Source organism: Podarcis melisellensis (assembly GCF_964234715.1).
Source record: "Podarcis melisellensis genome assembly, chromosome: 2".
In the NCBI taxonomy this organism is placed as follows: domain Eukaryota; kingdom Metazoa; phylum Chordata; class Lepidosauria; order Squamata; family Lacertidae; genus Podarcis; species Podarcis melisellensis.
The window spans coordinates 76,271,725-76,287,676 of record NC_138529.1 but is presented as its reverse complement, the minus strand read 5'-3'; the positions used below and the strand labels follow the sequence as shown (position 1 = coordinate 76,287,676).

At 45.4% G+C, this 15,952-nt stretch overlaps 1 protein-coding gene and 1 long non-coding RNA gene across 6 annotated transcripts in view; one reads left to right on the top strand and one right to left on the bottom strand.

The window, feature by feature from the left end:
- LOC309364298 overlaps positions 1-7,434 on the bottom strand; it is a 99,940-nt gene extending 92,506 nt beyond the window's left edge. The window contains exon 1 of the long non-coding RNA XR_014165799.1: positions 7,310-7,434. This is a non-coding gene — a long non-coding RNA (uncharacterized lncRNA). The remainder of the gene's footprint in view (positions 1-7,309) is intronic.
- Positions 1-15,952, top strand: part of TAMM41 (TAM41 mitochondrial translocator assembly and maintenance homolog) — a 146,326-nt gene that overhangs the window by 94,940 nt on the left and 35,434 nt on the right. For 3 of the 5 annotated variants that reach the window (XM_081901238.1, XM_081901239.1, XM_081901240.1), the window contains 2 exons: positions 11,040-11,219; positions 11,828-11,920. The exons of 1 other annotated variant lie outside the window; for it this stretch is intronic. In XM_081901238.1, coding sequence (XP_081757364.1) covers positions 11,046-11,219; positions 11,828-11,920 — 267 coding nt within the window. In that variant the 5' untranslated portion in view covers positions 11,040-11,045. Of the gene's footprint in view, positions 1-9,476; positions 9,696-11,039; positions 11,220-11,827; positions 11,921-15,952 lie in introns of those variants that run through there. One more of the 5 variants, XM_081901237.1, reaches the window with a different exon arrangement.

Sequence of the window (15,952 nt, the reverse complement as noted above, 5' to 3'; positions counted from 1 at the left end):
GAGTTGCAATATTGTATATAATTACGGTAACTTTCAATTGTCTAATAATATATAACAAATTTCCTCCTAGTCACAATTCTTAAAAAGTGACCAAGAGACAGCCATTTTTTGCACACCTTGAAGTAAGGATTGTATGTTCATTTAAAAAAAACATTACTATCAGTAGAGAGTGAGGTAACTGGAATTGGTAAAACCAGTGTTAACTATCAGCTATGTGGCCTGTCAGATAGTATCAGTTAGAAATGCAAAGGTAGAAGTTAGATATGCAAAAGGATCAAACTTTGTGTCCAGTCTTCATCACAGATGATACCAAAGGCAGCAAGTATAGGGAGAGGAATGAGCTGACTTAGGCGAGTCATAGAGATAAATAGGTCACAGACCGTAATCACATCCATCTGATGAGTTATGTGGTATCAGAATAATTTTTACTTACCATTTTAAATGGTTCTTATTTAAACATTTTTTTTTCCCCGGAGCCATGACATTATAAAAAATGTAATCAATCTGCAACTACCTTGCAAGAGAAATCGAGGAAGCAGATGCATTACTGCTGTAGCCAAGCTATAAATTGGGTTGTTATGCCCCATGACTTTCTGTAGTTTGCTTAAGTACATTGGTCTGAAGTGCAGAATTGCAAAATATTCCACAAATGTATTTTTCCTTTTCCCCTCACTTTGCAATGATGGACTTTATATTGTGCTCCTCCTTCTGTGTTACTTTCTGGTTTAGCTATGCACAACAGTGATTTGGAAATTTGGAGCACCAGGCTCTTAAATAAGGTATGTATTATGTTTGCTCCTGATTTGATAAATGATTTAAAGCAGCAACAACAACTTAGAGTGCATTTCTCAGATTAGTATAGCGTTAGTAACACAATGAGTTTCTGACAGCTCTGCTACATTAAAATGAGATACAAAAAGTGAAGCATGTACTTATAGTCAAAGTTTCAATGGATTAATAGCTCAACAAGTGTTGTGAGACAAAACAAAATCTTCTAATGGAGAGACAGTTGATTCGGGTTAGAAGAAAAAATAATTAGGAGCAATGTCTCCTAGGCTTTTTTTCATTAAAATGTTAGACATGTACTCTTTGTCATGTTCCAGATTTACAAAGCATGGTTATTTTCAGGGTCTGTGCACACATACTCCAGACCTCCCCCTTTGCCTAAAGCAGAAACAAAACAATGTAGAACTTGAAAATTCATTTTCTTTTACTTTCCAACAGATACATTGATTCAGTAAAGGGTATATAGTAATTAACCCTAGCTTTTGTTTTGCAGGATCATGAAAGCAATAACATCCAAATCTAATAACATCCAAAGATTGACAAGCCTTGTTGGATAGTGGATTTTCAATATTAGTCTGAGCATTAAAAGAAACTGCAAAACTAAAGTGATAGGATTGTGTAATAATAATAATTACAGTGGTACCTCAGGTTAAGTACTTAATTCGTTCCGGAGGTCTGTTCTTAACCTGAAACTGTTCTTAACCTGAAGCACCACTTTAGCTAATGGGGCCTCCTGCTTTCGCTGCGCCGCCGGAGCCCGATTTCTGTTCTCAACCTGAAGCAAAGTTCTTAACCTGAAGCACTATTTCTGGGTTAGCAGAGTGTGTAACCTGAAGCGTATGTAACCTGAAGTGTATGTAACCCAAGGTACCACTGTATTTATACCCCACCCACCCATCTGGTTAGGTTTCCCCAGCCACATCGATGGCCTTACCATTAGGCAGAGTGAGGTAACTATCTCAGGTGGCAAATGTTGGAGGACGGGGCAGTCACGGTAGCCCCCCCGGTTGTTTGCCAATACTGAAATAAGATATAATTTGTCACTCTAGGTATGCGGAAAGGGTGTGTGTGTGGCATACCGCACTTCACCCCAAGGAACAAATTATCTTGGTCCAGCTGTGAGTGTAAAAAGCTTTTAAATGTACAGTAAACCAGTGGTTTTGCACAAAAAGCTATCCAGAAATGTCTACGAGTACATCCATGAATCAAGGCAAGACAGCTGGGAGACGGCATTGAGGTCGTAGATTTGCTACCGGCTATTGTGTTGTTGTTTAGGCCAAAGCAAATGGCAGCCTGAGGACATTTAATAGGAATTATGCTGAGTAGTGAGCCAATCAAGAAAAAAGAGCTCACTGTAAATATGTCATCCGAATAAGACATCTGCCACTGGGTTGTGGCAGGGAAATGTGCCCTTATTTCCTGCTCTCTCCGTGACTAGGAGAGCGAGTGATAATTTCTGATCTTATTCTTTCCAAGGTTCACACTAAAATATTTCAGTCACAGTAGATCTTTATAACCCAAAGCATTCATAAATGAAGCAGCCATCATCTAAAATGAACACCCAGTTTAAATTATAGCCCTTCTGATGTTTCTACACACCAGAACACATGCTTTATTTTGACAGGGTTCAGATTTCCTGAAGGATTTTGTGTTTGGCTAACTGAATTCCACTACTAACTGTAAATCATAGTATACAGTCCTAGGAACAGTGTTTTCATAGGTGACAAGGTGAAGGGACATTCGCTCTCCCCACTCACTGAGCAGCCTCTATGAAGTCTGAGAGCAAGGCATAATAGATCTACTGAGGTGGTCATACCTTTGCTATGGTCATTTGGAGGAGCATCAAAATGTGCTCAACCACTTCCAAGTGCAAGGGTAATTCTTCCCAGACCAAGGAACAGTACAGCTCCATTTGCTCAGCACACATTAATTCTCAGACTCCTGCTTTAATAAAAGTAGTAAGGCTTCGGGCAGTGCTTCGCTAAGAAATAAAAGCAGTTGCCAAATGCAGGTAAAGAACAGTCTTTTTGCAGATGTGTTTCAGATTTAAAGGCTAATTAAATGGAATCTCCAGGTTAGCAGAATCAACTATATTGCAAATAAGGAATCACCTTACTAGCTGCAAAGGCACCTGAAGGTCATACATTCTAAACAGCTTTCCTGTTCCAGCATACACCATATGTCACATTCTTAAAACAGTTTCTTGCTGTGCAAGCCAAAGCCCAGTCTACTCAGAAGTAAACCACATTGGTTTAATGGTGCTTCCTCTTAGGTAAAGGCCTACTGAACTAGCCAATTTATATATTTATTTTTTAAAAATATGGCTCTTTAGGACAAGGACCATTTCTAATTACATCAATAGCCTATAATGTAAATCACTCAATGAATTTCTACTGAAGAAGAATATAGAAATCAATATAGGAATCTTTAGATATTATACAAGCGGTGACCATTTTGCACACACTCAATTGACGTGTGTCCAACGCGTTGGTCATTTTGGACCTGGAAGAGGGCAGAACGGGGACAGGACAGAACAAGTAGGGACAGGTTGTAAATAAATATTACCAGTGGCCAGCTTCCATATTGAAAACAGTTTAAAGCTTAAAATTACAAAAATAAATAAATGGTGGGTCCTAAAAATACACATATCAGCTGTATAATGAAAGTACCAGACCCATGTCTGTGGGGACTTCCACAACTTAGGGGAGGCCACAAATAGCCGGGGCTGCTACCCTCAGCTTCTGAGGGCAAGAAGAGGGCATCCTCTGCAGATCTTAGCACCCAAAAGGGTCTGTAGGGAAGCAGGCACTCTTTCGGGTATTAGGGCTTTGAATCATTTAGGGCTTTAAACACTAATACGATCACCTTGAATGGGCCTGGAAACGAACTGGCAAAACAGGGGTTATACGTGCTGTGAAATGAACCCCATCCAGCAATTCTGTCTGCTGCATTTTGGAGCAATTGAAGCTGAAGCATTTGCTGATGATCATGCTCCTCTGAAAGGTCTTCTCTTCGTTAGTAAGTTCCACTCCTGGGCTCACTTACCCATATTTTTCGCTCTATAACACGCACCCGGCCATAACACGCACATAGTTTTTAGAGGAGGAAAATCCGTAGGCATGCCACCCCTAGGCATTCCCTCCACAACACGCACAGACTTTCTAGGAGGAAAAAAGTGAGTGTTATGGTGCAAAAAATACGGTACTTGGGAGGAAGCTCCATTAAAATCACGCTGACCTACATTTTATCCTCTTCTCATTAAATCTGTAACCCGCCTGTAACCAGTTCAGCAGGTCCTAGGCCTAAAAAGTACATGCAAGCAGGTGGTGCCATCTGGCCTCGTTTATTTACTTCTAAGCAGATGTGTAAAAGTTTGTGCTGTTAGATACTTTTTGTACAACTATCTCTCTCTGTTTCTCACAGCCCCCTGGAGGGCAGGAGGAATTTGGGCAAGATAATTGCTTCCTCCCCCAGCTTTTCCCACCACAGCAATTTCTTGAGAAAGCATTAGCATGAACACTACAAAATGAAAAGTGCTTTCTTCCACTGTGCTGGAGCCTTAAATGCAAGTAGATCATGCATTGGGGTGCTGGAAGTAGAAGAAGACTAGGAATGGGGGTTTTCTTTGGTGGAGAAGGATTGTGAGCCCACCTGTGATTATGAAAATGTGTCTTTTGTAACAGAGCCTCTCCTATGAATGGCCTTACTATGCCATTAAAATATGGGGAGGGAAAAGGAGAAGCTGTTCATAGCCAAACTGCTACTGAAACCTATGTGTTTGGGGAAGCAGGAGACGGAAAAGAAAGGAAATATCACTTGTTCAATGGTGAGAGGAAAGCATATACAGTAAGCCCTCAAATTATGTAGGGGTAATATTTCAGGGTTCATGCCTAAAGCCAAAATTGCATATAGTCAGAACCCATTGGGTGCAGTGGTGGGTAGGATTACCAAAGTCTTTTTTGCCTGGTTGCCTGCTCATTTTCTGCCCCCTTTATATATTTATGTATATACTTTTGCCAAGCGCTCAAAGCTGAATGAGCACGAGTCAATTGTGTGTAAGTTGCAGGCTAGCTATACTCTGAGAAATTATTTTATTACTCAGCTGTTCTTCTAGTGCCGTAGATTTACTGACTGACCTGGCCTGGCCATGTATTTCTAGCCTCAGTATTCATTAGCTGTAAAGTGGGACTAATGCACTCTAAATGGTGTATATACAATACAGTGCATTATATGTTACCATGACAACAAAAACTAGCAACACCAATCCAGCACAAAAAGGGTGTTTTCAATGGAATCACAAATAACCTTAAAAGCAACAGCAGGGTTTTGAAAAATTTATGATAGTTTTGAGAAAAGAGGACATCAAGTGGTAGTTGTTTGTAATTGCAGCTGGATGCATATAGCATACAGTACAGTATTTATTATTGGAATAGTTCCCTACCTCTGTGGATTTAGCCCAAGGATAAAACTCTATTACACACACTTACATAAACACACACACACACACACACCATTTTTGTTCTCTATGCTAAGGAGTGGGAAATGGGTATTATATCAGGAAAGTATTCTTGCCAGTTTTGAGATTCACATTTAGTCACATACCTATTGAGGTAGAAGTGTAAGAGATTAATATAAAACTCTGCATTACGTTGTTTAAACTACATGCTATGCAGCCCTCAGAGAAATTCACCATTGCAGTCTGCATATGAGTGAATAGAAATCACATTATGGAATGTGCTATTGGAAAGCCTCTGATTTTAGAAACCACATACTTGATCCACATCGGTTTGGATTTTATGTGCTGGTCATAATACTTGAATCTTGATTCACACAAGTCTGCATTCTATATGCTGTTCATCTAAATAATGTCCATGAGGCATTTTCAACTTCAGCATGCACCATTTACACATACAAGTGCTGCCGCTTATCTTTATGGCCCCACACAGCTTGGGATCCAGGAACTAACGAAACCTATGGTCTCCAGAGTGATACCTGTGGGGGCAATGACACTCTTGAGAATTTCCTCTTATGCCCACAAAGTCTCCAGCCCCGCTGTTGCATCCTGTGTTATGTTTTGCCTAATGCACTTAGCTTCAGATTTCCAAGTAGAACCTGGGTGCTGCCCATGGGCATAGCCAGGGGGGGCAGCTGCCACCCCCCCATCAAGTAAAAGAACAGATACTTAACTGACCAATCACATTGGTTCTGCTCCCTCTAACGAAAGTCCTGCCCCTCAGCCAAGTCCTGCTCCCCCCTAACAAAAATCCTGGCTATTCCCATGGTGCTGCCCTGGAGTTTTTTTAATCAACTAAATTTACGACTAATTAGTACCACACTGTGCCTTAATAACAGAATGAAAACACAGGCCACAAAGGTAGAAAAGCTACAAACTCATTTCTTAATTAATATAAACTTGACCAACCTGATTACGGGCCATGAATTACCAGTCTAAGTTGATATGCTGGGGAATTAAATACTGTATCTGCCTGAAACAGCCACTGAATACTCTGGATCTGGGAAGCCAACGGCTTTGAATCCTCAAAGGGTTTTGCTCACTTAAATGTTTCAAAAATCTGAGATGAAAACAGAAATTATATATTCATAATTGCAAAGCCCTCATGTGGGGGCTTTGGGCTACTGTTACATAATTACAAGAGCCGGTGTGATGTAACAACTATGAAAACAGCAGATAATGACAATTACAGGGTGATGAAAGCAAACAAGATGGTCGTGAAGAAAATAATGAATGTGTTGCTATAGACACAGAAAGTACAAAGGATTCAGCCCAGTGGTGTTAACTGCTGATTGAATAAAGAGGAAGGTGGTCCAGCAGCTAAAGTAATATTGCTAGTTTGCTGGAAACTCTCATTCATATTCACCCAGATGGACCAAAAATTGAAAGGCCATATTTTTTTCCAGAAATTACTGACTGAATGAAAACAACAATATATCCCAGAATCCTATGCAACATCATGGAGTTCCAGACACATTACTGGTTTATGTGGGGCTGCCTAAAGCTCACCTAGAGATGCATAAAACTCTGAGCTGTTTGCACTTGTTCCTCCATCTGAACAAAGAGGGCCAACAGGGATGGCTTCACCCTTAAAAAGGACTGCTTTTGTCAGCAGCAGCTTGGATGAAGGAACGTGACGCTTATCTCTAAAACCCCAAAAGGCTCAGGACCCAGATATCCATTAGAGTCCTCCAGCGGTTCTCAACCTGTGGGTCCCCAGATGTTGTTGGACTACAACTCTCATCATCCCTGAGCTCTGGCCTTGTTAGCTAGGGGTGATGGGAGTTGTAGTTCGACAACATTTGGGGACCAACAGGTTGAGAAAAGCTGCATTAGACCAAGGCACGCTTCAGATGTTGCTGGACTACAGTTCCCATCATCCCTGACCATTGGCCATGCTAAATGCTGCTTGGAGTTGGAGGGCACACCATTAGCTTACCCCTATGCTAGACCACCGCCAACCATACCATTCTGCCTGTTCAAAGATATAATAATCAGACGGTCTCTTACAGTTTTGAATGGCATCTACTGAGAGAGCATCTTCTCTAAGTTGCTGTCGTGTCTGGACACTTTGGTGCATGTTTCTGTAGAATCATAGGCACTCCCACTCTCCATCACTCTTGGGCATGGAAGAAATACCTGTAAATGAAAACCAGTGCATTGGGGAGAAAGCTTACAGCTTAATCTCTTCCACATGGTGCTAGTTTGCTACTCTGATGAAGTTGTTGTTTTTAATCTTTTTTTAATGCACAAGGGAAGCATTGAAAATAATGGTGCCCCAGCTGTAGTTTCTTTTAGGATTCTGCCTCTAGCCTACAGTGGCCAGGCAGACACCTCCAGTGGCAGGGGGTGCCGGCCGCACTGGGCGCAACTTCTGGGGGTTAGGGTTAGGGGGCGCAAATCCATGGGTTAGGGGGCGCAAATCCACAGGTTAGGGGGCACAAATTACTTGCCTTGCTCCGGGTGCTGACAACCCATGCTACGCCACTGGACACCTCTGGGAAGCCCCCCAGCTTCTGCATGCTGGCAGCTAGTAATCAGTGTCATAATGCCTCTGATCTGCTGGATCTCTGAACTGCTGGATCCTTTCTCAAAGAATTTGACTAAATTTCCTCAGAAGGTACTGCAGGTCCTTTGGCTCTCTAGATGAAAATGTATGCAAAAGAGCAGCCGCCCCTTTAAGCTTTGCTGTACGCTTTTAATAACTTTCGTATCACACTTTGCCGACAGCAGCATACAGTAGCTGGTTGAGTAATTATCAGCTCACTGCGTTCCCCGAGGTTCATAGCCAATCTGACATTCAGAATAATCAGATGAGATTGCTTGGTAGTTCAGAGCAAGTAGGACCATCTGTATCTACATATATTATTACTGCTCGGCAGGTCATAGAAGATTTCTGACAGCTTGAACCACAATTAAGTTAAGCAGAAATGTTCAGTGGCATTTGCTCCTAGATGCCTGGGACTGCAGTAGCAGGATCAGGCTGCATTAAATCCAAACACACACCCTCAAATGATGTGTGTATTCTTTTAAAAAATTTCAATATATTCAGTATGCATGCTTCGGCAGTATGATTGTTAAGTAAACTGTCGCTGGAATCCCTCTAGATCAAACGGTGGTGTAAAAAGTACAGGAGTAATTTGGGCAATTCAGTCAAATACCAGTAAGAAGGTATATAGGCAATAATTACAGTTCCCTCAATATTTGCTTACCTATACCTATATATAAGGCATTATGCAATGAAATAGTACTGCAGGATTTCCATTTATGCAATGGAACCTCTCCCGCCCCCTGGTCCGCTCTCCAAGTCTGCTCCAGAGGGTTGAGAACCCAAGAACAGATTTGGGGGGTATGTGGGGAAAGGAGAGGGAGGGAAAGTTCCCTTGTGCAATAGAAAGTCCTTGTGCTAGTGGATTTGCCTCATGGGATATGCAACCCTAACACAGTTATACATATATTTTTTTAAACAATAAACAATTGCATTGGCTGCATGAAGTGAACCAGGGGAACAAGCCTTTCCCCATCTTTGGAACCTGTGAGTAGTGGGATAAAAAGAAGATAAAAAACTTAATCAGGTTTCTTCACTCCCCATGTTATGTACTGAGTTGAATACTATCCAAAATGCAGCCGTCTGGTTGGTCCTAGAACAATGCAGCAGTATGATTGGTCCGCAGGAGCCACCCAATCCAGCTCCAGGTGGAAGTGAATCCACAACCTGATTGGCCTACAGGAGTATCCCGGAATTAGCCAACCACGTGCAGCCCATTGTGTAAATAATGTATATAAAGCAGATATTTTGGGGGAACTTTCATTCCTCCTCACCACTATGAACTGAATAAAGAGCATGAAATCCACTCTCAACTCTGAGTATAATTTTCACCCCAAAACAGTAACTCTACTCCAGAAAGAACCTTGAGAAAAGTTCTGCTCGCACTGCTGCCTGCCTATATAATTTGGTTCCTGCCAGGCTACACGCCTATCCCTGTTTATCTGGTCTCAAGCCCCAGGGAATTCATCACCGGTATTTTCTGCGTAGACTGGATTGCGCACCAGAAAGCGGTGCCTCCCCAAGGCAGCTCTCTACCAGAGAGGGCGCTGTGGTTTCAGAACGCCTACTTGGTTTCCTCTTGGTTCAAACCCTCTATTTCCTCAGCTACTGGCGTGGACGTTGGGCGACGTGCTGCTTCCGCCCGGCCCTCCCAGCTGCTGAGTCTGCCCTGCGAAGACTCCGCGCGCGCTTAAGGCGCACGTTGTTTACTTTGGCCGCATGGCTTTGCAGAGCTCGGCGGTGAAATTCCGCAGGATCCTGGCTCATTTCCCTCAAGAGCTCAGCCTAGCTTTTGCTTATGGGTCCGGGGTCTTTCAGCAAGCGGGGGCCTCTGCCGCGGAAACGGGGGTAAGTGGGGCTGGAATAGACTCCTAGGACGGGAAGGGGCGAGTCCTATGCCTATTATTTAGCTGTAAAACCTGCTAGCGATCAAGCGGCGGCGGCCGTTTTTGAAGTTGTTCTTTCTGCAGCCTTCCTGAGCAAGGAGCTGGGATGTGTGTGTGCTTTAAAAATAACCCACCCTTCCCCAATTCTACCCTCATGAGCCCAGCAAAACATAATAGAGCTCCCCTCGTTTTTTCGCCATCTGTTTCATAGCACCATCCATGCAACACAATCTTTAATTGCAGGTAAAACCAGCACCTAGCAGCGTCTATCAATGCATGTTTATTTGAAAATAGCTATCACTGTCTATAATGGGATTTGCTTCCAATAAACTGTGCAGCCACAGTCTCTTAATTGAGGTTAGTCTGTCAGCCTTTAAGTTTAAGGCTCATTCTAAGGTAGCAATCCTATCCCTCTTAGCTTCAACTGTTTTTAACCATTTGTTTCTTAGATGGTTCCTAATACAGCCATAGTGAATAATGCGTTAATAGTGGCCTGTGGTGTTGTACTGATTGGGTTATCAGTGGAATTGTTCTAAGTCAGAGGTTTTCAACCTTTTTGGGTCCACAGCTCCCTTAACCAACTACATTCTTTCTGCAGCACCCCTGTGGGGCTCAAGAGCCCAGTTAGGTCACCCCTTTTCTGCAGAGCTGGCAGCCTCTCACCCTTTTTTGAACACCCTCCCTTGTAGAGTGTCCTTTCAGCGTCCTCTCCTCTCCTTGGGAATCCTCCTCTTGGGGGAGAGGATGCAAGAGGGCATCAGAGGAGGGAGAGAAAGAGAGAGGGGCAGGGGCCAGTGTTGCCCGTGGCACCCCTGACCATCATTCAAGGCACCCTAGGGTGCCACAGCACACTGGTTGAAAACCACTGTTGTAAGTGAACGTCTTGGGCGTATCTGGGCGTACCTGATCACGTGTCGGATTCAGTTTTTACTTTAAGTATCAAAACACCACTGAGGCTTGAATTTTATTAAGTGCCATCAGATGCTGATGCATCATGTACTCTATAGTTAGCACTTAAATCCCACTGAATTAAAGTGGGGACTACATTAATGATTTTAATTGAAACCTTAGTCTGGATTTGAATGGGGCCTAATTTAATCTGGATGCAACATGGAGTGGACAAACATGCTTTGTGAGCTTTTGCTTGCGTGTGTGTGTGTGTGTGTGTGTGTGTGTTCTTATGTGTTTCTTCATTTTTTTGTTTCAGATCTTTATGTTGCCTTCTGGTGTTTAACATGGTTCAGGAGTGTCTTGTGATTGTAAGCAAAAAAACCCTATGCATTCTGTCATCTTTTTTGATTTACAGAACAATATGCTGGACTTTGTGTTTGCTGTTGATGATTCTGTGACATGGCATATGATGAACCTGCTAAAGAATCGTAATCATTATTCCTTTCTAAAATATTTTGGGCCCAAGCCAATCAGTAACGTCCAGAACTATGGAGCAGGGATTTACTACAATACACTAGTGCCTTGTAATGGCAGGGTAAGTAATATAGGTGGCATCTTTGCTGTTATCTGGGTTTGTCCCCAGTGCACAAGTTTAGTTATTGACTCATTCAGGCTTTTGCTCTGTGAGAGCTTTATTACTGAGACGAAAATTCTTTTGAAAGGCAATATGTTCTATAAAAACAGGATTCATTGATTTAAATTGTGGTTATTTTAATCTTTGTTTTAGATTTTATTACAATAAAACAACTTTTATGACTCTTTCCATCACAAAAGATAGGTTCAAAACTAGGTTAGTTTTTGGACTCCAAGTGAGGTAACTGTTTAAATATCAAGAGGCGCCTTGAAGGTTAGATAAGAGACTCTGCAGAAATGCTTATGAGGAGAACAGGAGAGATAAGTGATTTTCCCATGGAAAGTTTCTGATGAAAAAGACTTCACGGTGTGTGCCCCTCTGCTGCTTCTTAGGATGGTTCTTAGCAAAAGAGACAAAAAAACTACCTCTCTAGTGCTTTGAGAATAATTTCCCCAAAAGAATTTTCAAAAGATTCAGCCTTTGTACAAATCTATTTTGCTTTTGGCTGATGTATATTTGTATTTTACTTACACTTAATGTAATCCAGCTTTCATTTTTGCATGTTCCAGGTTATAAAATATGGTGTTATTAGTACTGATGTTCTGATTGAAGATTTGCTTCGCTGGAAGACACTCTATGTAGCTGGACGACTGCAAAAGCCGGTACTGCTAAGACTCGTTTTCTCATTTAAAATGACCATAAACCATAACCACAGGAAAACTATTTCAAAAACATGGTGGAGGGATAAGTGGCCATAGGCTGTACTCTTACTGTGGTCTTTGGAATGTAAATGTGTGGCATAAGTAAAGTGTAATGCTGATAAAGTTGTTATTGTGTTCCATCTGAGGGTTGAACTACATGTTACATGTTACATGAACTACATGTTATTGTGTTCCATCTGAGGGTTGAACTACATGTTACATGTTACATGAACTACATGTTATTGTGTTCCATCTGAGGGTTGAACTACATGTTAGTGTTCAAATGGCCACTTCTGTTTTGGAGAAAAAGCAGCTGTGGGACTACAGTCTGAATTGGGCCTCCACAAATTCCTTCCTCTATGTGGCAGTTTGCTCAAGGTGCTGTTTAATTTCAGTGAACAGCACATTTGAAGGCAAATAGCAGTGTTGGTGTCAGAGCCACCCGTCTGGTCCCAGCTCACAAGAGACCCAATTCCAATCCGGTTTATTTACAGAAAGTCTTTATTGAAGATCATGGTTGCGTTTACATTCCATCTTTGTGACTCTACGTCTGTACCGTTAGATCGCTGAAGTACCCTCTGAATCTGTCCCGCCTCGGCACCAATTTAAGAGGCTTGTGCTGGACCACCTCTTCCTCTCCTTCCTTTTCCGCAGGGTCTTTCTGCCCCCCTGGGTTCCCCCTCGCCGGGACTCGCCCGAGGCTGAATCCTCTGACGCCTCCGCCCCCCTCCTTCTCGCTTTGGGGCCGGGCTCCTCCCCAGGGCTCTCCTCACTTCCGCGCGCCTCTACATTTGAACTTGGCGCGCGTACGTTGCTTCTGACCTTTCTCTCGACCGCTACACTGCTCCCGGTGCTACTCTCCACCCCTTCCGGCTGAGCGTCCTGCTCCGATTTTCTCCCCCTGTCTCCTTCACGCTCTGCTCCCTCTGACACCCTGGTAACTCCACCCCCTTCACTCCGTTCCGGCTGAGAAGCTGGCTCCTGTGTCCTACTCCTACTGAGGCTTCTCCCTTCGCTCCCCTGTTCCTCCCTGCTTCCCCCTTGGTCCCCCTTTGGTCTGACCAGGGGGGCTCCCTTCTGGGAGTCTTCTGACTCACTGGACAAACTCATGGACGATCTTTGGTCATCGTCATCCTCCTCCTCATCTCTCTGGGATTCTTCCCCCTCGCTCTCTGTCTCCTCCCCCATCTGCTCTTCTCTCCCTGAAACCCTGACATCCATCCCCCCCTCGAAGCCCCCCCTTCCCCCCTCCCGCTCGTCGGGTGCAGGTCGTGGAAGCTGCGGCTCTTCTGGTGTGGATTCGGGATACAGGTCGTCTACTTCAATGTCCTCTGCTGGCAGTTCTGTGTATGTGTATTCGAACCCGGGTTCTTCACCCAACGCGGTCTCAGTCTCTTCACCCTTTGCTACTTCGCCTGGTGCTGCCCGCCAAGGACCCATCATCCACCTCTTACGCCATTCCTCCTCTGGTTGCTCCTCCCACCAATAAGGGGTTTCCGTGTCCACCCCCGAGCACGATCCCCTGGGCGGGCTTGAATCTGGTGTTCCCTCCTCGGCGGAAGAAAAGCCCCGGAACGTGGCATCTGACAATGTGGGCGTGAAAAGCCAGTCATCAAAGTACTCAGCTGGCATGGGTCTATGTGGGAAAAGTGCATGGAACTCATCTTTCAAAAGGGGTTCGTCTAACGCGTAGCCTGGCACCCAACTATTGGCAGTGGCTGGCGTGCCCTCCCTGGCGAGAAAGTATTCAACTCCCTCTTCTCCCCATCTCGAGTCCAGTATCTCTGTGACCTCATTGAGTGGTTCGGCCCTAGGCGACCCCCCCCCTTGGGCGACTCTTTGCGCGGGTCTGGTACTGTTCCTGACTCTTGAAACCTGTGTGGGGCTTTGTAGGGAGTGAGCACCGACCTATGAAAGACCGGGTGCACTCTGGAGCCTTCTGGAAGGGCCAGGCGAAATGCTACAGGATTGATCCTAGCCTCAACCTGGTAGGGTCCTAGCTGCCTGTGTTCCAGCTTCTTCTTGGCTAACGATCTGGCTGGCATCGCTTGGGCCGCTAACCATACCCAATCCCCCACCTGGATGTCCTCTCCCTCCCTTCTGTGCTTGTCCGCCTGCACCTTATAGGCCTGTTTGGCCAGCTCCAAATGTCTCCGCAGCTCCTCGTGCACCTCTTGCAACTCTGCTGCGAACTGGTCGGCCTCTTGAGGCACCTCCCCTCCCGGTGCCATAAGTCTCGGAAAGGTTCTGGGATGACGGCCATTGTTCGCGAAGAACGGTGTCACCCCGGTCGATGCGTGCTTCGTGTTGTTGTAGGCAAACTCAGCCATCGGCAGGTAGTCCACCCACGCTGCGGGTCGCTGATTGGCGTAACACCTCAGGTACTGCTGCATGATCGCGTTGACCCTCTCTGCTTGGCCGTTGGTCTGCGGATGTCTCGCCGACGCTAGGTTGATCTTGACATGCAGGATACCCAGAAGCTTCTGCCAGAAGTTGGAAACAAATTGGCGCCCCCTGTCGGACAGGACGGACTGCGGTAGTCCATGCACTCTGAACACGTGGTCGATGAAGAGTTTGGCGGTCTGTTCTGCCGTCGCCACCTTGGCACAAGGAATGAAGTGCGCCATCTTGGTGAACAAGTCCACAACCACCAGTACCGCCGTCTTGCCCCTGGAGCTGGGTAGGTCAGTAACAAAGTCCAGTGCTACCCTCTCCCACGGCTGCTGTGGCGTTTCCAGCGGTTCCAACAATCCCGCCGGCTTCTGGTGTACTGGTTTGGACCTCTGACAGGTGTCACACCTGGCGACGTAATCCGCCACCTCTCCCCGCATCTGGGGCCACCAAAAGTCCCTGGCCACTAATTCTAGTGTCTTCTCCTTGCCGAAGTGGCCCGCACTGGGAGCGTCGTGCAATTGCTGCAGAACCTTTGCGCGCAGTTCGTCGTTAGGCACATAAAGGGCACCCTTGCGAGTTAAGAGTCCGTCCCTCAACTGGAACTCATCGCCGCTTTGCGACCCGTTGCGTAGCTCCTCCATCTTGGACTGTGCAAATTGATCCGCTTGCAACGCGCGTCGCACTGCGTCCAGGTCGACTGTGATGGCAGCGCACGCCCACGCCTGCGGTGCGAAAATGTGCTTCGCTGCAATTGGTGTCGTCTCCTCCAGGTATTGCGGTTTCCTGGATAGTGCGTCTGCTATAACATTGGAGTCCCCCGGGATGTATTCTATTTTAAAGTCGAAATCCGCAAAGAATTCTGCCCAGCGCATGTGTCTTTGGGTCTGCAGCTTTGCCGTTCGCCAATACTCTAAGTTCTTGTGATCCGTGCGGACCTGCACTGTGTGCTTGGCTCCTATGAGGAAGTGCCGCCACGCTTTGAAAGCTGCATGAATGGCCAACAGCTCCCTGTCCCATATGGTGTAGTTCCGCTCCGTCTTGCTGAGCTTCCGGGAGTAGAAGGCGCCCGGCCTCCAATTGCCTTGCGGATCCTCCTGCAGAAGGACGGCTCCCACCGCTCTGTCTGACGCGTCGGTTTCCACCCTCATGGGCCTGCCGGGATTCACGTGTAGTAGCTGCTCCTCGGAGGCGAAGAGGCTTTTAAGCTTCCGAAATGAGCGCTCTGCCTGTTCCGTCCAAGCGAACTTCTTCTTCTTGGAACTGAGGGTGTCCGTGATTGCTGCCGTCTCCTTTGCAAAACCTCTGATGAATTTGCGATAAAAATTGGCAAATCCGATGAATCTCTGGACCTCCTTCCGATTGCGTGGGCTTTTCCAGTCCAACACCGCTTGGACCTTGACTCTGTCCATAGCCAGCCCTTCGTCGGACAGCTTGTAGCCAAGGAAGTCCACCTCCGTCACATCAAACTGGCATTTCTCCAACTTGGCGTACAGCCTGTGCTCCTTCAACCTCTGTAGGACTTCCTTTACATCCTTCTCGTGAGCTTCCGGCGATTCCGAGAAGATCAGGATGTCGTCGAGAAAACATACACACTTCTTG